General features: G+C 43.0%; 1 protein-coding gene across 1 annotated transcript in view; it reads left to right on the forward strand.

The window, feature by feature from the left end:
• Window positions 1-21,504, forward strand: part of gabrb3 (gamma-aminobutyric acid type A receptor subunit beta3) — a gene marked incomplete at both ends in the record, with an annotated part of 40,498 nt that extends 18,994 nt beyond the window's left edge. Inside the window, 9 exons of the mRNA XM_079999929.1 lie at window positions 370-417; window positions 2,159-2,250; window positions 2,900-2,967; window positions 12,675-12,895; window positions 13,675-13,757; window positions 14,792-14,929; window positions 16,167-16,319; window positions 19,132-19,376; window positions 21,157-21,504. Coding sequence (XP_079856055.1) covers window positions 370-417; window positions 2,159-2,250; window positions 2,900-2,967; window positions 12,675-12,895; window positions 13,675-13,757; window positions 14,792-14,929; window positions 16,167-16,319; window positions 19,132-19,376; window positions 21,157-21,504 — 1,396 coding nt within the window. The remainder of the gene's footprint in view (window positions 1-369; window positions 418-2,158; window positions 2,251-2,899; window positions 2,968-12,674; window positions 12,896-13,674; window positions 13,758-14,791; window positions 14,930-16,166; window positions 16,320-19,131; window positions 19,377-21,156) is intronic.
• Window positions 21,505-21,767: the final 263 nt, after the last annotated feature.

The raw sequence follows: 21,767 nt of genomic DNA on the forward strand, positions 1-21,767 counted from the left end.
GGGCCTTTGTGGTTTATCCAGTCGAGTAGATTGTATGTTTCACACAGATGTACCATTAAGTTTGATATAAATCAGGGGTGTCAAAGATTTGGCCCGGCGGGATGATTCAGGGAAAAAGAACAAAATTGTAATATTGTGTAACATGTCATTTTTGTTACAATAATGACATCCTGTTATTATCTATATGTGTGCAACTAGTATGAATAACGCAGTAGATAGGCGTACAGCTGGATTCATTGCAGTTTAGTTGAGGTCTTGAAGATAATAGAGTCAACGCATGAATATTGTTCATAAAATGAAGTCATTTACATTGTTAATCAAGTTCTGGATGGACACGGATGACGTTTTGCTATTGTTTTGTTTTTACAGGAATGCTGTTGACGGAAACAAAAAGCTGTATGCAATTTATGACACAAGGTAAGCGATTATAAGTTTCCCTCCACAATAGCCTTTTCTGAATATCGCTGTCATATTTTATCCTTACATCTCTCTCCAGTGATTTTGATTTTTCTCATGTTTGAGTTCAGGGAAACCTTAGATTGACAAGCTTCAGTGTTCCTCTGCTTGCCAGGCGTTGGTGCTAGGGTGCAAGTGATGGCTTCCTTTTCCCACATAATTCATAATCACTCTGTGATATGGTTTTCTTGATGACATTACTTTCGGCCAATGATGTATGAAACAAGTTCTATTTGTGATGAAAAAGGTGGAGGGGAAAAAAAGTTGAATAGGACTCAATGGATGCATGTAATAAACCCTAATTGCACACTGATGGGGTCATGCATTCCTGGAATCATAACTACTAAGCCTGGAAGTTAAACCATAAAACCATCGGGAATCAGCAGAAAAAGCACATTAGTGATTCAGCAGCTCTCATGATGCACTGCTGCAGCTAATTGAGTGAACTGAACAGATATTGCAGTTAAATGTCGGGAGGTCTTTTGATTTAAAACTTTTAAGATGCACCAATGGATCGTCAAAATATTTTCCAATGCCCACCCCTGAAAGCCCATGTGATGCGTCTTCACCGTACGCGCGATTTTATTGATTTCGTTTTTTTTTTCCATTTGTTTATATTCGTTCGTTCTAAAGTGCCCTTAAGGTTTCTTGAAAGGCGCTTGTAAATCAAAGGAGGAAAATGACTCGTCTTCCCAATGAAACATAAATAAACCAACAAATAAATAATCAAATAAATCAATCCATAAATCATCAAATAGATTGATATATATATATACACACAAATAAATAAACAAACACATAAGCAAATAAATAAAATGTAATAGAAAAACTCAACCCAGCTCATCGAGTCCAAACCACCGTGCAGCGAGTGTTCTCTACAGAGGAGACCAATTATAATAATAATAATAATAATGATACAAATAATAATAATAACAATAATAATGATGATGATGCTGCTGCTGCTGATGATGATGATGATGATGATATGGATCGTGCAAATCGTCAATCAGGAGAATCGATAAGCAGCGTGTCGCGTCACGTGGGCTCCAGCAGACGTGACAGCGTCAAGCAGAGCATCGTGCATGGGGAGCAGCTTCCCTGCCTCCTTTTCCTCTTTAACTCCACTACTGGACCTCTGTGCACTTTGTTCCCCGCAAAGACAACAAGTGGAGCGCGCCGTGGATGTGTCGCGCGCTTTCACGCAAGGGAAACAACAAACAAAACAAAACAAAACAAAACAAAACCGTGAATCCGTGCAAAGCATGTGGCCGTGGATCGTCCACCCGTGGCTGTTGGACTCGGCCAGAAGAAGTGGATCGGAGGCAGCGGGCACATGCGTCGCAACCCGATCCGCCTCGTAGACCCACGTCCACGTCGCGCCTGAACTCTCACCTGATCGGCGGAGCCCTGCGGGGCGAGCCCCAGGCGGACCTGCCTCCTCCCCGCTCCACACGGATGGAGACCCTGGTCACGGCGCGATCACACCCCTTCGCCCAGTCGTTTAGGGATCTCTAGAGATCACCAGGAATGTGGGGCTTCCGCGGAACCCTTCCCCGCGACGTCCTCTCTCTGCCTCTGCTCGTGGCGGTGGTGTGCTGTGCCCAGAGGTAGGTTCGGGTTCACGTCCTCCTCCACCCGTAGCCGGCCCGGCTGGTAGCGTAGCCCACGGAACACAGCGATCCACGTTTTCTCTTTATTTCAGCGTCAACGAGCCGGGGAACATGTCGTTCGTCAAGGAGACCGTGGACAAGCTGCTGAAGGGATATGATATTCGCCTTCGCCCGGACTTTGGAGGTAGGATGTGTGTGTGTGTGTGTGTGTGTGTGTGTGTGTGTGTGTGTGTGTGTGTGTGTGTGTGTGTGTGTGTGTGTGTGTGTGTGTGTGTGTGTGTGTGTGTGCGTGCGTGTGCGTGCGTGTGTGTGGGTCAGTGGTGGGAGAAGCCCTCGGACCTTTCCACTGAAGTGCAGGTGGAAATCACCCTGGCACGGAACGACTCTAGTCAAAGGGAAAGTACCACGGTGACATTTCTGCTTAAGTAAAAGTAGAAACTCTTGCAGCATAAACTAGGGCCTATACCCACTCTGCTTTTTTTTTTTCCTGCAGACCCCGATTACAATTTGTCGTGTCATAGTAATTTACAAGGATATGGACCGAATGAATCATTGATGAGCTTGATAGATGCCGTTCCTCGTTTTTATATATAGACTTTGTTTAAATGCACCAGCAAGACTGTGTTAGAAATACAGTAGAGCAAAAGGCCGAAAGTCTCAGTAACTGATATATATATAATATATATACACACACACACGCACACACACACACACACACACACACACACACACACACACACACACACACTCACTCAAGTGAGTACAGATGTACTTAAGTACTTTCGACCGCTGTAGGTAACAACTTAGATGTACCTCTTCTTTGTCATTTCAAGGAGCACCGGTTGCAGTCGGCATGAGTATAGACGTGGCCAGCATAGACATGGTGTCAGAAGTCAACATGGTAAGCTGAAATTCTCAAATGTATCCATTCATTTTTGTTTTATTTTCTCATGCAACATGAATGAGCGGGTGTGGAAACAGAACGATCACTGGTTTGACATACTGGTTCATGTTGTGTAAAGTCATTACAGGGCTTTGAGTCCATAGAGTCATTGCATTGTCTTTCAGATATGAAAAGCTGTGTGTGAGGGTACCAACAACACACACACACACACACACACACACACACACCCACATACATACACACACTCACACACTCGAACAGAGCTATCTCCACGACAACGATCTTTGGGATGAATTGCTGAGGGGGCATAAAGCTTGATCTCATTTTTTTGTGAGGAAATAGCTACTGACACGCTGGCCTGACAGGCTCGTGAGATGAAATACACCCATTGTGCGTTTTGTTTCCTCCTGGTTTGTAATTGCCCGGTAGCAGAACGCAGTGTGTCGACCTTCGCTTCGCCATGTTTAGACCTGCACCGAATATGGTCTGCTCCTTCGATAAAGGTTATTCGTAACAGCAGCGTGCGTGTTTTTGCGTTGTCTCAGAATCATCCTCAATCAAAAGGCCACTTTCTACATACTGCACTTGTTGTGGGTCGATGATGAAGGATTGGTCGCTTTCCAGCGTAATTCTAACTGAGGTGAACCAAAATGATTTGAATTGCCGCAATTTATATTTCAGCGCCGTGCTGCAACTGCCACAATAATGTAAAATCAATTATAGAACTTACGTTTTTTAGATGTAAAAACAAAACTAATAACAATAATAAAAATGTTTTTTTTTGCACATGCATTTCTGAATAGATTGGATTAAAGGTGACAGTTATTAATATCAGTCTCTGGATACTGATGGATGGGTGGGGGCGGGGGGGGGTACTGGTGGAGATGGGGTGGATGCTGGTGCAGATGGTGTGAATAGTGGTGGAGATGGGGTGGACAATGGTGAGATTGGACCAGCGTTTCCGTTATCTGGTAATTGACGATTTTTGCAAATCTGTTGATTCCGACATACTTAAACCTCATAATGTCCTGTGAAAATAATTCCCTGGGTGGATCATTTCGATAAAAAAAAAGCTGCAGATCTGTTCATTTTCGCGCTCGGCAAGTTGCACCGGGAAGCCAATCAGTTTGGACAATCTAAAGCTGCTCTGAAAGCTTCACCTCTGACCAATCACGTTTGTCGATACAGAACGAAGCCCCGCCCCGTTTCTCGTGGACAGGTTGTAAACACAGTACACACACGGAGCTGAGACAGAGTCGCAGCGTCTAGAACTCTGAGGAGAAGCAGAAAGATGATGTGTCGTTGGGACACATACATCCATAGTTTCACGTTTTTGGGGATTTTTGAGTTCCGACCCCAAGCAGACGGTAAATATCCATTGTGTAAAATATGTCGACGGGACGTCCCGACGAAGGCGGACAACACCACAAACTTTATTATTTATTTACACCTACTTGTCGTATTTATTTTGTTTTTGATTTGATCAAAATTTTATTTGAGTGAAATGTTAATTAAAGCGGCTGCACTTGTCACTTATTGATCACGAATGGAAATTATTTGATTTCAAGTAGTAATATTCATAATTTCTATTTATTTATTTTTAAAATGGCGTTAAGTGACGGGACCGACGGATTAAATTTTGAATATTAAATAAAAAATATTACACATCTACATGCCTTGTTTATGTCATTTTTCTCTATAGCCTGCCTATCAAATTGTTTTTACGCTTAATTAACACAGATAATATTTGACCGGAATCTCTCCCATTTGTCTGGGACACTGAAATCTTCCAGAACACGTGGACCAGCACCAATTTTTTCGAACGGAAACTCTGGGGTGGATAGTGGTGCAGATGGGGTTGACAGTCGTGGAGATGGGGTTAACAGTAGTGAGATGGGGATGGATGCTGGTGGAGATGGGGCGGAAGGTGGTGGAGATGGGGTTGACGCTGGTGGAGATTGGATGGATGCAGGTGGAGATGGGATGGATAGTGATGGGGTGGATAGTGATGGAGATGGGGTGGGTGTTGGTGTAGATGCGGTGGATGTTGGTGGAGATGGGTTGGATAGTGATGGGGTGGGTCTTGATGTTGGTGGAGATGGGCTGGGTGTCGGTAGACATGGGATGGATAGTGATAGAGCTGGGGTGGATGTGATGGACGCTGGTGGGGATGGGATGGATGATGGTGGAAATGGGGTAGATAGTGGTGGCGATGGAATGGATGCTGGTGGAGATGGGGTGGAAAGGGATGCAGATGGGATGGATAGTCGTGGGGATGGATAGTGATGGAGATTGAGTGGATAATGATGCAGATGGGGTGGATAGCTGTGGGGGTGGATAGTGATGGAGATGGGGTGGATAATGGTGGAGATGGGGTGGATGCTGGTGGAGACGTGGTGGATAGCGGTGGAGATGAGGTTGATAGTGGTGGCGATAGGATAGTGTTGGAGATGGGGTTGACAGTGGAGGAGATGGGATGGATGCTGGTGGAGATGGGATGGATGCTGGTGGAGATGGGATTGATAGTGATGGAGATGGGGTGGATGCTGGTGGAGATGGGATTGATAGTGATGGAGATGGGGTGGATGCTGGTGGAGATGGGATTGATAGTGATGGAGATGGGGTGAATGCTGGTGGAGATGGGATGGATAGTGATGGAAATGGCCAGGATGCTGGCAGAGATGGATTACTACAATCGGCTCCCAGTTCAAACTGAGCCAGCTGCGACGCCCGGGGAGAGTTTTCCCCCACGACACCAGAACTGCGGTGTGCGACCAAAAGGGATGGTGGAACAAGAAAGAACTCTAGGTGGAGAAGTGAGGTCTTCCGGCCCCAGGTGTTGGTGTTTTCGCTGCATTTTGAGTGAAGCTACTGCTGCCTCGTTCCAGCGCCGCCGCCTCAGGGGAACCGGCGGAGCGGAGCTGAGACGGAGAAGCTGCTCTGGCGTCATGTCATCACACCCTTCCATCAGCACTGCAGCTTCCCATGTTCCCACTACGTTCCCACCACGTTCCCACCACGTTCCTTCCTGTAAAGTGGGAATGGACGCTATAGATCCTGAATCATATAGTTTTAAGTATCGGCCGATACCGAGCAGAAATCTGATCCATGACTTTAAACCCAGTGGAGTGTTAGTTTGGGGTCATTTGAACAAAGTGGTTGACATAGAATCCATTCTTCTCCATTCAAAAGTCTTGATCATCTTTTCATTTAATCTGATTATATTTCATTTAATTCAACAAATTTCCAACACAACGAAGGCATTTAAAGTTAAAAATTTAAAACAGCAGAAGGAGGAATGTGCAACATCTTGACTCATCACCCGAGCGCATTTGTCAAAATAGCACAGATAAATCCTTCAGCAAATGAAGTAAAACCATTTTTGCACAGCTAAAATATGTCCCTTAAAGATAAATGTTTCAACAAAACAAAACATGCACCATGACCGTGTCGACGTTTCTTCCCAAATGTTTATTCAATGTTGTTATTTCAAGTCCTGTGTTTATGTTTTTTTTCCTCCCTCTTCGGATCTCATTCTTAATGAACATAATTTCTGACTCCACTTGATAGAGAGGAAAGTTTGCGGTGCGACATAAAGTATGACATGCAGCCAACCTTGGACTGGGGAAGAGGAGATGTGTGTGTAACCTAGCAACTAAAAACCATGAGCAATGTTAATGTCTGATATTAATACGTACGTGTGATTTATATAACTCATTTAAAACATCAATGAAATGCCCACACCACCTGGAGAGCAGGCCAGAATCACAGATATCAAAAAAGCAAGCATTATTGTGCTTTATAATAAACATTCACATCAGGATAAGAAGGTTGGACGTTGAAACTTGCAGATTAATGCTTAAAAATGGATGTTTGATGTTTTTTAAAATGGATGAATTCATGTTATCTTCTTACTTTAACTGTGCCACATACCTCCTAGTATGAGATGGAAATTATTAGATCATAGATTGAGGGTGTGTGTGTGTGTGTGTGTGTGTGTGTGTGTGTGTGTGTGTCATCGTCATCGTCCCCCCCCCCCCCCCCCCCCACCCGGAGTTCCACAAGTCGTTTTTCAGAGGTGACAAAAAATAGTCGTGAATAAATAATTAGTGAAAGTCGTTCTACTGTAGTTTGTGGGGGAAAAAAGTCACATTTGCCAAAACCTGTATTTTAAGTCCTAGAAATGGATTGAATAAAATTGCACAAAATGGTTTTAAGCCGCAAATAAATATCCTTAACCTTCGTCTCTGTGGTGATCTGCTCCCCATCCCATAATGTTTGCTTTCACATGACCAATTGGCTGGTGTTTTCACGCAGCAAAGGGAAAGCAATTTTATTATTTTTTAATTATCATTATTATTATTATTTTTTTAAATATCTTTCTCTTGCTGCCTCCCCTCAGAAGTGGAAAGCATAGGTGTTGGTAGCAGTTTGAAGCAGCCAGAGTCACACAAGGCGCTGGTCCATACCCTGTGTAGGCGTGCTGCAGAGAGCTCGTTGTCAAGGAGATACGATTATTAATATATTTCTTACTTTGCTCGCTGTACTCCCTTTATTTTTAGCTTGAAACTTCTGAAAAGCACCGTGTCATTTTCCAATGACCGTGCGTACTAAATCACCGGATATTTAGTGCACCGCTGCGGATAAAGTGGGATTCCGATGCATGAGTTGCATCGTCGTGCGTTTTATCCGGTGGATCTATGTTGGCCGCAAGACAAATGTGTCATCTAAGAAGCGATCCATTCCAGCGTTTTTAGCGCTCTCCACCTTTTGCCTGGAGGTAGTATTACCCTTAAGAAACATGGTGCAGATGCTAGATTTATATTGAGTAAGTGACTCGATGCTAAAGTACGACTCAACGCTCCAGAAGCCTTGAGGGTCCGGCCGCACAAGGTAGGAGAGCTGGGCCAAATACTAATGAGTCTCCCTAACCCTAACTTTGAGTAACTCCACAGCGGGACTGGGGTTATATGAACTCTATAACTCTAATATTGAATATTTGATAGTCAGTAGAATCAAAGCCAGCAACCTTTCTTTCTTTCATCCAAAATAGCCACAATAAATTCAAAACAAATTGTTGTCGTTTAAGTTTAGAGATTAAAAAGGTAATTTTTTATTGACCATCGCTCCATTGTTGATTAATGTAATAATTAACATCAGTCTTTTGCTGATGCATTATTTTCAAGGTGTTTCTTTTACAGGATCCACTTTCCACTACAGAAAACAGGAAGAGAAATGGGACTTTTCAATTCAGAATCAGTTTATCCCACCAAGTACTTTGACATATGTTCCAGGAATTTGTCATGTTGAGTTTTGGTGCATTTTTATGAGATATGATTAGGGAAAAAAAAGCTTAACAGTCGGAAACAATCAAGATAAAAAAATTAAAACAAAATCAACAGTGAAGTAAAAATTAAAAAGTCAAATCCGCCAATCCGCCACAACATTAAAACCACCACTGATAACCACTCATATTGTGTAGCTCCCCCTCGTGCTGCCAAAACAGCTCTGACCCGTGGAGGCATGGACTCCACAAGACCTCTGAAGGTGTTCTGTGGTATCTGGCACCAAGACGTTAGCAGCAGATCCTGGATCAGGCTTGTTGTTCCAGCACTTCCCACAGATGCTCCATTGGTTTGGACCCTAACCCCGCCCATCCACATGATGTAGACGAAAACTTGATTCATCAGACCCGGCCACCTTCTTCGATTGCTCCATGGTCCAGTTCTTACGCTCATGTGCCCATTGTAGGCGCTTTCAGCGGTAGACAGGGGTCAGCATGAGCACTCTGACCGGTCTGCAGCTACGCAGCCCCATACACAGCAAGCTGTGATGCACTGTGTGTTCTGACACCTTTCTATCATAGCAGCATTAACTTTTTCACCAATTAGTGCTACAGTAGCTCTTCTGTGGGATTGAACCAGACACGCTAGACTTTGCTCCCCACGTGTATCAATGAGCCCATGGGCGCCCATGACCCTGTCACCGGTTCACTGGTTGTCCTTCCTTGGACCACTTTTTGTCGGTACTAACCACTGCATACCGGGAACAGCCCACAAGACCTGTCGTTTTGGAGATGCTCTCATCCAGTCGTTGAGCCATCACTATTTGGCCCTTGTTAAAGTCACTCAGATCCTTACGCTTGCCCATTTTTCCTGCTTCCAACACACCAACTTCAAGAACTGACTGGTCACTTGCTGCCTAATATATCCCACCTCTTGACAGGCGCCATTGGAATGATATGATCAATGATATTCACTTCACCTGTCAGTGGTTCTAATGTTGTAGCTGATCGGAATATATTCTACAACTAGCCAAAAAAGCAGAAACAAAACATAAATAGTCAGATATATAAAAATATATGCGGTACTATGCACAGGATAAATTAATTAATTGATATATGCTTGTTTTTTTCAGTCCTTTGCTGATATTTTATGCTGTATGTGACAGGACATATAGTAGGACATCTGAGTGATGTGTCTCCTGTCTTCTAGTCATATTAGAATGACTTTCTCACTCTGTAGTAAAAAAAACAACAACAACCCAGCCTTAATTATGACCTGCTTTACTGAACAGCAATAACACTTTATTTGATGAGCGCCTCCTGTTCCTGCTCGTTCCAAATGGATAGCAAGTCAGATCAGCCCTCCCCAGTAAGAGGACTCACAGTTGTCAAAAACACAATTATTTAATAAAAGGCTTTGCTGCTCATCCTGTTTCTATCCCCTTTGGGAACATTTAAGGACTTTACGAAGTGGCGTTTTTTTTTATTATAGTGTCTAAATGCTATTCCTGTGGTCCCAGCAGACGTGCTGGTGTTAAGTTGACGTACATGATGTTTGACTTGCACACGGAGACCGTGAGCTGGAGGTGACGCGACAGTCTCATCCTCCCACCGGGCGTCATTTACCCACTGATGCTCGCAACGAACCCCATTCTATTTCCTGCTGTCTACACATTTGGTTAAAAAAAAACATTAAAAGAACACATCTTTTTATTTCCAGATTTTCCGAAATGTGGCCTTGGGAATGTTATTGCATTTAGTATATTTGTATAACTTTTCTATATCTGACTATTTTTGTTTTGTATTTTTTATTTTATTTTTGGACATTTGTTTAATTTGGCAATCTAAATGTAGAATTTCTTTCTATAATATTTTTTATATTTTATCTTATTATTCCTTTTATCCATTTTTTCAGACTGTTAAGCTTTATTTAATGTTAATGATCTGCATGTAACGCACCAAATCTCACCAGCACAAATTCCTAGTATAAGTAAATGTACCTGGTGGAATCAACTGGTTCTGGTTGTGGTTCTGGGTAGAGAATATGCAGAGATAATACTGTGATTAGTGCAGAAGGTTGATAATGACACAGTTTGATCTTTGGACCCATTTGACCACTGAGACACTTCCAAGAATTAAGTTATGGGCTCTTTCATCGTAAACCATTATCCTTTTTTTTTTTTTTTTTTAGCTGTAAACACTGTATTTTGAACCTCTATGTAATGTGTAAAAAGGGAAGCAATGTAATTTGACTTTTCACTCAAATCCAATCCAGTGTTGATTAAAATGAAACTTTAAAGGCTTATTTTATTGGTGTGTAATGTACAGAATATAAGTAGGAATAAAAGTTAGGCTTATAGAGGGGACGCCATTTTCTACATTGATCACTCTCAAAATACCATTTTGTGCACATAATATACATATCATTTGCTTGAATACGCACAAATAATACATTTTGTTCATTTGTTGTTTGGTTAATTAGTTCTTTGCTTTGGTTAATTAATCTATTCATTTATGAATTAATCCCATCCTTTGTTTTGGATAGGGGAGCATAAAAATAGCATTGGGGATTATTGGGGTTAAGGGGATTAACAATAAATAAATAAATAAATTATATATATATATATATATATATATATATATATATATATAAATTTTTTTTTTTTTTTTTTTTTTTTTTTATTATTATTATTATTGTTTTTTTGTTTTTTTTTAACTGACCCTCCCTTATTATGTGTAAAAACATGTGTACCCTCCACTTTCATTGATTTAAAGGACCCATGAGTAACAATGGAGCCCTATAGGAAGCATAGGGTCTACCACTAAAAAGCTATTACTGCTAGTTGCTGTAAGTTCTATATTAGGTAATTACGACTTTTAATATATTTTTTGTATCATTACATGTTGTCACTCAAATTGCCTATTTAGTCTTAAACAGATAGCAAACCTGTTTTGTTTTTTTATACATATCAAGTAGGTCTTTTTAAATAAAGATATTCAAAATAAAGACAGAACTAGCGTACAGTCAATATTTTCTCTCCCATGAATTATGTAACAACTACTTTGGGCTTAATCTGTGTCAGCATTTAAGCACATTTCATGTTGGATTCATGAATTCGATTTAAAAACAAACAAACAAAAAAAAGAAACGCGGCCCTTAGACGTGATTAATGAAATACGAGCAAAAATGTGGTAAATGACAGAGATTTTGAGCAGGTCATCCATTTACGTGCGGCTATTCTCGAGGTTTAGTGTTTGATTAATGCGCAGCCTCAAATGGATTCCACCGGCGCTGGTTAGTCGGGACAATTAGTTTGGTGTTGAGAGGAGAGATCTTCCTCAGTCCCTCAAACAGGCCTATCTCTACGCACCGCTCCGCTCCCCGAGCACAACGGGGGCATTTTTTCTTTTCATGGACAAGTTCTTGTTTATTTCCGAGTTCCTGCTTGCTTAGTTATTTATTTAAGGCAGCATTAGTCAGCAGAACAAAGCCTGGCGCTGGTAAAGAGCTCCATTAAAGTCCTGAGAAAGCTTCCTGTTGGTGGTCGACGCCCATCGCACCGTTTGAAAATCACAATGTTCTGAATTATTGACATCTGCATTCATAGCATGAAGTATGTATGTTTATATTTACGTAGGTCGGTCCGTCTACAGCATCTATCTGTCTGTCTGTCTGTCTACAGTATCTATCTATCTGTCTGTCTGTCTATTTGTCTGTCTGTATATCTCATCTACCTACTCTCCTGAGCTTTCTCTCTTTCTCCCAAATTCCCTTTCTCTGTTTCTTTCTCCCAAACTCCCTCACTCTCTCGCACACTCATCTCGTTCCCTCAAACAATACAAAGTACACGCGTTACTAAATGATTCAGCGCGTAAACTCAAGCTTCAGAGATGCCGCATGCCTTCATTTTTTTGCAGCTTTCTGATTATTTCATTATGAAAATTGAATCTGCGGCATGATTTTTAGTGCAGTGCGTGAAGCCGCCCGCTCCTGCAGCCTGCACAGTATTGATGCTGCGGCTGCGGAGCCAGAAATCCATAGTTATACGGAGCACCACCACCAGACTGTGGAGGGTTTCTCCCCTCGACAGGCCTTGAAATATGGCCGCTCGGCACCGGTCGCCGGGAGTCGGAGCTGCTTGACAATTCTATAAATATCACCTTGACAACAGAAAATCCATCCCATTCTCCGAGGCTGCTGCATTGACCTTGGTAGCCCTAATGTACCGTGAGTAAGGAGCGCACATTTTTGACGGCGTCGGCCATGTTTCCTGGGAGGGATGGCAGACATGGAACGTGAAATAGCATTTCTGCCGTACAGTGTTATTGCTGTAATGTGCGTTTTCCCAATATAACATACGTTCAATGTGAAATAAATGACTTATTCTGCGACGTGACCGTGTTCTCCTGCCTCCTACAGGACTACACGCTGACAATGTACTTCCAGCAGTACTGGCGAGACAAGAGGCTGGCCTACGCCGGGATCCCGCTCAACCTGACGCTGGACAACAGGGTGGCGGACCAGCTCTGGGTGCCCGACACCTACTTCCTCAACGACAAGAAGTCTTTTGTGCACGGCGTGACGGTCAAGAATCGCATGATTCGGCTGCACCCGGACGGCACGGTGCTCTACGGCCTCAGGTGAGCGCAGTGGTGTGGCTGCCGCCCGATGACCCCGGTGCATTAATACCTTCCTGCGTAAACCCCGATGCCCGGGCAGGGTGATTAAAGCCTTGGGGATTATCATCGGCCACGTTTTGCTGCCTATGACTCGGCTAAATCCAGATTATGAATATGATACAGCTCAAACAGATCATAATCTGGATCGTAATCCCAAAGACAATCCCTGCACTACAAGAGATTGAGAGTGTTGTTGTCACTGTGCTGAATTTGCCTTTTAAGCATTTTTCACATTTCACACACTCCTGTTCACATTCAGCAATTTTCAAATGTATTTGCTTGTAAAATCTTACAGCTAGATGTTGTATTGGAATTGGGATTTATTTATTAAAAGTAAAGTTTGAATTCTCAGTTTTATATGATAAGATGGTTGTACATTTGTGAAAGCATCTCTTTTATTTAAGTGTTTTAAGATGTATTAGAAGAAGAATCTTCAATTGTCACGCAACACACCACACTACAACACATGCATACACACACGCACACGCTGCCATGCTTTTGGATGGTGGCCGGTGAAATGAGGCCTCTGCATTTGACCCATCCTGTCTTGTCCTTCCTCTGGGAGCTTTTGAATTGTAACTGTTTATGAGACCTTTTTAGGGAAGCATGTTTTTTTTCCATTTCTTTGGTATTTGTACCAAGAGAGTAAAATTAGAAAATGTGGGTTTTTTTTGTGAATCGCAAAATAATTACAATTTTTTACTTATTTAAATTTTAAATTTTGAATGTTTCCCATTCAGAATCACAACCACAGCAGCCTGTATGATGGATCTGAGGAGATACCCCCTCGACGAACAAAACTGTACCCTGGAAATAGAAAGTTGTGAGTTTCAACACCGTGCTCTGTGTTCGTTAAAATATTATGTCTAACGTCTTCATTTTTACTTAAAATGGTAAAAAAAAAAAACATCTCCTAATTTCTCTCGCACCTGATGTAAAAGTGTACACATGACAATCCATTCATGTATTTGCGGCGTTACGACGGCGTCCACGGGTTGCTCTCGCTGGAGCTGTCTTGTCATTAAAAGGTGGAGTGCTAAAACACAGCCTTTTTTGCGATGGCCAAACTCTATGGGCCATTGACAATATTGGCTGTTCCAGTACCGTGTCCTTCAGAAACCAATCGAGTGGCTCAAAGGTGCAGTGTGTAGAATTTAGGGAACGGCCTCAGGAAGAAATGGAATATAATATTCACAAGTGTTTTTATTAGTGTATTGCATTGCCGTTATCTAGAATGACCCGTTTTTATCTACATAGGGAGCGGGTACGCTTCCATGGAGGCTGCCATGTTGCACCGCCATGGAGAGGGTTATTCAGTTGGTTGCAATCTGCAACCTCACCCCTCGATGTTAGAGTTGGGTCGATTTCCAGTTTTACCGGACTGGTTTCAAGTCTTTAATTGTATGCAAACGGACCGAACCGGAATTTGTCAGCATTAGACGTTCTTGCAAATATCCATATTGACCTGAATATAAGACAGTTTTATTTCCTGGAAATACGTATGAAATAGTGCTGTCGTCTTATTTTCAGGGTCTACACTTTGAAATGTCAATATACGGTGGAATAATAAAACAAGGTGATTGAAACCGTGTTTCAGTCTGTTTCCGCACATTATACCCTACAACTGTGGAGCAACACCACACACCGTCCTCATCCGATCCACCGCTCGCTCTCCATTGCTGTCGCAGTTCATTGGGAACCTGAAACTCTTCCCATTTTCCCAACCCTACGAGACACCACTCAGTTCTACACGCTGCACCTTTAAATCATGTGTGGTCGTCCGGTTTTCGAAATGCCACTCTCAATTAAACGGAATCCTCCGGCCACTTGACGTGATTTGTGTGCACCCATTTCCAGACGGCTACACGACAGATGATATAGAGTTCTACTGGAAGGGCGGAGAGACGGCCGTGACGGGGGTCACGCGTATCGAGCTCCCGCAGTTCTCCATCGTCAACTACAAACTGGTCTCCAGGAACGTGGTGTTTTCCACAGGTAACTCACCAGGCAACGCAGATACCATCGCCATAACTTGTCATATGTTCATTTCTTTCCTTTCCCAAATCCACAGGTAGTGCTCGAAGGCGTTCGGCTCAAGTCATTGTTTTGGGCTCCCCGTGTCCTGTACTTTTCCCACGGGGGGCCCGTGTACTTCTCATTTCAAAGCTTTCCAAATTACAGGCTTTGCTTTGTGCACTGACTTTTCTGACCGCACCACTAGAACTGGGAGTGATCTGGGGACCAGGCAGGCAGTCTGTTGCTTCCGGTTGTTCAAGCACTTATAGAGACACAGCGACTATTGCAACAACACATCATCAGTAGGCGATGAACTCGGAAAACGTCTGAAATTCTTAAATTCAAGCTGCAAATGACCCACGGGAAAATGAATGTCTCATGCTTGAACAAGGCAATAATGATTGTTCCTACTGGTGAATTGGTGGGTTAATACTCTTTTTAAAATATATAGTACTGTAGACAAACCTGGTATTCCCGTCACCCCTTGCGCGGTGAATGATCCGATATAAAGTGAATTGAGGCGTTCAAAATCCTAATTGGTGTGGCCCGGCCATAAGTGCCTCCCAGCAGATAATCTCTGCCTCGCTGTGTAGTGTTTTCGGTACAGGACAAGGCGCACGCTGGGTTTTTTTTTTGGGCCTCGAACGACGATGAATACCCGCCGACTATGGCGCCGTCGCGTCTCAGTTCTCCACCTCCGCTCCTAACTCAGCTTGGTCACAGCGGTGGAACTGTGGGCTAAACCAAAACAGTGAGACTCAGTGGACGCAACACGACCGCCATTATGTGTTGTGTTCAGGAGCTGCGGATTATCCCGAAAAGCGCAATATTCCAACAGCCTGACTGGTTGGAACTCGCCGGGGTTAGCAGAGATCTGTTTAGACTACAGGATGACAACAGTCATTTTGACCACCGGGGCAGCCAAAAGTAGAATCTTGTGTAGTGTCTCACAGATGTAGGTCATGGGTTTCCAGTGTTCATCGACAGCTACTTTGAAGCATTTTCGTATTTTAAGAAAGTCCGAAGCGGTAAAAATTCTACCATTTCAATCCTGATTGTTTCCCATTGCTTTGTAAGCTCAAGATAACTTGAACTCAAGTTTCTTCACCCATTTTGTAAATTGGACCACCCGTCCTTTTTTCCATGGCAATGGAGACACACGTTCTAAATAAATATAAGTGGATCTCATTTTTTCATTCATTTTTTTTTATGACAGGTGCCTATCCACGACTCTCCCTGAGCTTCAAGCTGAAGCGAAACATTGGATACTTCATTCTGCAGACCTACATGCCATCCATCCTGATCACCATCCTGTCCTGGGTGTCCTTCTGGATCAATTATGATGCCTCAGCTGCCAGAGTTGCGTTAGGTATGTGAGGACAGGGGGGGCTGCGTAAATCGTAAAAAAAGGGGGCCGTTTTTGCCCGGTTTGCTCCTTTTAATCAGTTTTTCAATCAACCCACAGGCTACCGGTCAATTATTTTCCAAATCTTGCAAGTTGTGTGTATCATTGTCGCGATTATTATATTCCTTCAAAGTGAACACAATTCATGTGAAACGGGAATACTAGTCCTCTTGCCCCACAATGAGCCGCCGTTAGACACATTTGGAGCTTTTAAATGTGTGGAAACTGCGATAACGAATGTGAAACTTTACATTTTAGAAGCATCACTGTGTTATAAGCCATCCAGCAGAGTCCAGAAAACACTAAAATATCACAACGTCCATGACCACAATTCCTGGATGTATTTTTTTACGCAGCCACATGGCAGTTTGTGAGAGCTACGGGTTATTCTCTCGCTAAACCTGTAATTCTAGGCCACAGAAAAGTATTTTCAATGCTGCTTCATGACATAATGGCACAGTTTCAGGCCCCGGTGGTGACTCACGCCATCTAGCAGCTGTGGGTGTGGAAGCAAACACACAGCGTGGACCCTCCGCTGCCCTCTCTAAAAGTCCTGTCTCTCAAGTCTCGTCCCGTTCTGTGCGATCAGGTTTGCGTAATTGCACAATTCGTGGATGCCCCGTGATGGATTGGATGGAGGATATTTCACAGATATCTGGTTTCCCAGCTCGATCTGGAAGGCTTCTCTGCGGCGTAAGAAACCTCTCAGACGCGCGATCCACTTGGATTTAGCTGCTGTAATGCATCACCGCTCGGAAGATGGGGCGGTCCGAGACGCCGGGAGATTGATGCGGTTAGAAGACGGTTACACTTTCCGGACTCCAAATTAACTCACCATTGTATTTGATTTTTTTTTTAACCTACCGTTGTGATTGTATCACATAACAGCACACTGTATGACTGTCCTTTGTTGGAGCTTTAGATCTCAACTTGCAAAAAATGATCAATTTATTCATTTCAATTTATTCATCCTGATTTTAAATGACTTGCGATTCAATTTGTAGCTCTATGGTCTATGATCGGTGGTGTTTCATAAGGAAAAAGATTTCACCGTTGAGTGCATCATGACATCCATGATCCTACTCCTATCATAGTTGACCTCAGAGGAAACTCAGGAAGCTGTGTAGTATTTCAGATTTTGATACTTTTTTTAAAGAATACTCTGCTCTGTGTTTTGAAGCTTGTTGAGTAATTCCTCTCCTTTTATTTCTTTAAAAGCTTTGTGGTCCGTGCAGTTCCTCGTGTTATGGACGAAAATCGATGCCGTGTACTTCTGAACTCTGCTCTCGACATACACTCACACACAGACACACACACACACACACACACACACACACACACACACACACACACACACACTCAGCTTCAACACTTTGGCTTTATGTAAGCCAGAACAGACAGAAATAAACTGGGCATGTTGTGGAGCCAGACTGGAGATTTTAAATATAGATAGACGAAACTTGTGTGGACGTTACCTAATATTGGGATCATAACTACACAGGCGTTTATTTGTGGTGTGTAAGTGGAGTGCAGTCTTGAGTCCCAGCGTGCTATACGAGCTGGGGACCATATGGCGGCCGCTCTCTCTCTCTATCGCTCTCTCTCTTGGTTTTAGGGCTTTTTCCGCCTTTCCAAAGATAAAGAAACGGTCACTTGCCAAGAACTGTCACCCAGACATTTGTGAGGGGCCTTTATTAAAAAATTTACATGGAATTACCAAAACGGCACTTACTGTAAGTGTCACAGCTATTTGGGGAACATCTCCGACTCCGCCCTCACTGTATTAAGATAATAAGATATAGATTTAATGTAAATAATGATACTGTACCTGCAATTTCTGAAAGTGACTCTTGATGAGACCTTGGAAGGAAAATGTGCTTCTCAATTGAGGTCATTTAATTACTAAGAGGAAACCCTCTCGTACCTGTTATACTGTATATTGCTTTTTAATTTAATGTATAATAAAGAGGCAGACATTTTGTTACTGCAAGCAGTACTTACCTGGAGGCCAAGGAAAGGGGATGCTGATCGCTTTTTTCTCACAATAACCTTCACATAAACTGATTCTTGGTACATAATAGTATATATCCACTCCCCCATATGGTAAATTAAACAGAAGGACCGATGGTTGCCGGATGGCAAATGGGTGAATCTATCAGAGATGAATGGAAGAAGTCCTGTAGTCTATGTATAGCAATCTATTAGTTCCCTGAAGAACCATTAGGATGTACAGCTTGTTTTACCTCAAATTAAATAATGCACTGGGGACATCTTATGATACTGCTTGAAATCCCTAAAACCTGCGCAATTTAATAAAAAAACAGCCTCTTTGTCTGTCTTTCAAGAAAGATTGACGCTGGATGATGAGATGGATGGAGATGGACGCTACTGATGACGATACTTTACACTCAATACATATAACTGGGTGATGGTAAATGTTTTGAAATAGCCATAACAAATATTGTGTCAAAATACCTTTTTATAGGCTTAGAAACTTCCCATCCGCAACATTCAAAAGTAGTAGTAGAAGGAAGACTGTTTTGTGGCCATTTTAATATCTAGGTTATGGTGCGTGGCAATGCCACGTTCTCACACTTGAATTCTATTGTAATGCTTCTTTCTGAAGACCATTGTATTTGCAGAGTCGACATTATTATCACACTGACAGATCTGTGATATCAGATAATGTCCACTCTGCAAATATAATTACATGTACAGTATATCAAATATAATTCTATTCGAAGTCCAACACCTCTCCGTGCTATTTCTTCCCCAGGGATCACCACTGTGCTGACCATGACCACCATTAACACCCACCTGCGAGAGACGCTGCCTAAGATCCCATACGTGAAAGCCATTGACATGTACCTGATGGGCTGCTTTGTCTTTGTGTTCCTGGCACTGCTGGAGTACGCCTTTGTCAACTACATCTTCTTTGGGAGAGGGCCACAGATGCAGAAGAAACTGGCTGAGAAGGCGCAGAAGGCAAACAACGACAGGGATAAATTTGACGGGCCCAGGGTAAGGATGATTTGCACGGACGTACGTCAGGGAGCCACGGCGGCCAGTGATCATTTCTAACGGCACCGGTGCAAGGTTTTTACAACGGGTCCCGGCCTTCTAAAGATTCCTAGCAACGGCCCATTTCGTTTTTGGAGGGAAGTCAGGTTGTTAACTTCTCGCATGTCAACTTCTTCTCTTCCCCTAATAAGCATAGGTAAGGTAGTGTTGAACAGCAGCAACATTTCAACGTTATGCCCCAATCATTACCCTTGCTCATATATTCTTCAGAATATCTGTCATTATTCAATCTTTCTGAGTGCAGCGAATAACAGTTTTAGGTCAAGGTCAATTTCATTTTTGTTTTAAGTTTGAACCCCAAACTACTCAGTATAATAAAATATTTTACAGACTTTTACAAATAAGAATTTCAAAGCAAAGAATATTTGTTAAGTATTTAGTGATTTGCATTCTGCCTCTTCCAAGTGAAGCTTGACTCTCTTGAAGCTCTTAGTGCCCTATAACAAGTGCTTACCTTGCATATCATTAAGGTTCTCCTTGACTGGACTCCATGCCTCCTGGCACCTGAGACCTTACATTATATAGTTACCATTTTAATGGTAACAAGTTAAAATCTCAGCGTTAACAGCACGGCCTTCACCCCAACGAGGCCGTAGATCAAGCCTCTGAGCCTGTCGTCGTGGTTAACTCCTCCGCTCTTTACAGTATATGCACAAACTGCAGATCGTGAGCCCTGGCCTGGTGACCCGTGAGGAAGGACTTTGAAGGGGTTTGAAGATGAAGGAGGTTTTCTGTTTGTTTGTCTTTCTCCCGGCTAGTCTGTTCTGGGAGGAGGCAATTGCAAGACTTCGTCCGTTAAACTTTCCAATCAGGTACAAGGAGGTCGTCCCCCGCACGGGGTGAGTGTCCACCGCTGCCGGTCCCGTTAAAATCTGTGAACCTCTCCTGAAACCCCGTCATGGTCCACAGTGCTCGTTCTCCTACACACTGGAAAAAAAAGCAACGTGCTTGGTTGTCGCTGTGCCAACATACATGATGGTCATCTTAACCCCCTGCCATACACCATGTGTATCCTTCTTGCATCCTTTTTTCTGTCTTTGTTTTCCTTTCATTGTCTTCATTGTACAGATCCTGTCCTCTTCTCATGGGATTCAGTCTTTTTTTTTTTTACATTAATAGAATCAATCAAAAGAACAACAATAATAAGAGACAATTTTCCACCTGAACTGCACTTCTCTACTTCCACTGAAGGTCCACTTTTTTGGTACATGGATAGAATGGAAGCAGTCTTTTTAAGAGGTTTTTCTAATAGTGATGGACCAAAAATGTACCATTAAAGCAGGCAATTTTTTTGAGCAAAATATCCACATGAGCAAAAGGATTTTTGCCATCTTTACTTTTCTTCAGGTGGTTTATGTTCTTGTGTAGCCTCATATAATAGTACAGTATATCTTACAGCTTTATTTTTGGCCCTGTAAAGATTGGGCTGATGATTTATATGTGTTTCGTCTCGGAAACTGAGACTGTAATGAAATAGGTAGATAAATAGGTGGGAGCGTCCGGTCCAACCTTGGGCTGATTTGTCAGAGGTAATTTTGGTGATGTGGGATAGGAAACCTGTTTCTGAAGGCCGCTCTCAGTTTCCCAAGCTTTAATTTGTGAGACTCCCCGGAGATTCCCCCGGCTCATCGTGATATATGTCACACCGTTGTACTCTGTCAACACTCCCTCCAGGAGACGCAACGTCTTTTCCAACACTATATCTCTCTGCTGTGCCCAGGTCGACTCCCAGGGCAACATATTGCTAACGACCTTGGAAATCCACAACGAGGTGGCGGGAAACGAAATTACGACCAGCGTGAGCGAGACGCGCAACTCCTCCCTGCCGTTCGACCACTCGGGGATCCAGTTCAGGAAGCAGAGCACGCTGCGTGACGCCACCGCCCGCCAGAGCCTGGACCGCAACGTACACCTGAAGAAGAGCCGCCTGCGCAGGCGATCCTCACAGTTGAAAATCAAAATCCCAGACCTCACAGACGTTAACGCCATCGACCGATGGTCACGGATAATATTCCCTTCCGCCTTTTCCCTCTTCAACCTGGTCTACTGGCTTTATTATGTCAATTAATGTGCTTAAAAAAAAAAAAAGGCCCTACAGCGTGTCATTCTTCTTTCTGGATGAGAACGCTGAACAGCGTAACGTGGTAAATTCCTTTCGGACACTTCTTTCGATCCAACGGGTGCAGACTTCATCGCAGGAAGACGCACTCCTGTGCAGTGAAGGATTTACTGACAAAACTCTTATTTTGCATCGATTTTTATGTTAACTCCTGCCCTCCGCTTTGACCTGAAGTCCTAGGACGTCTCAGCACACGGACTGAAAACGCAGCA

Source organism: Zeus faber (genome assembly GCF_960531495.2).
Source record: "Zeus faber genome assembly, chromosome: 1".
NCBI classification, from domain to species: Eukaryota; Metazoa; Chordata; class Actinopteri; order Zeiformes; family Zeidae; genus Zeus; species Zeus faber.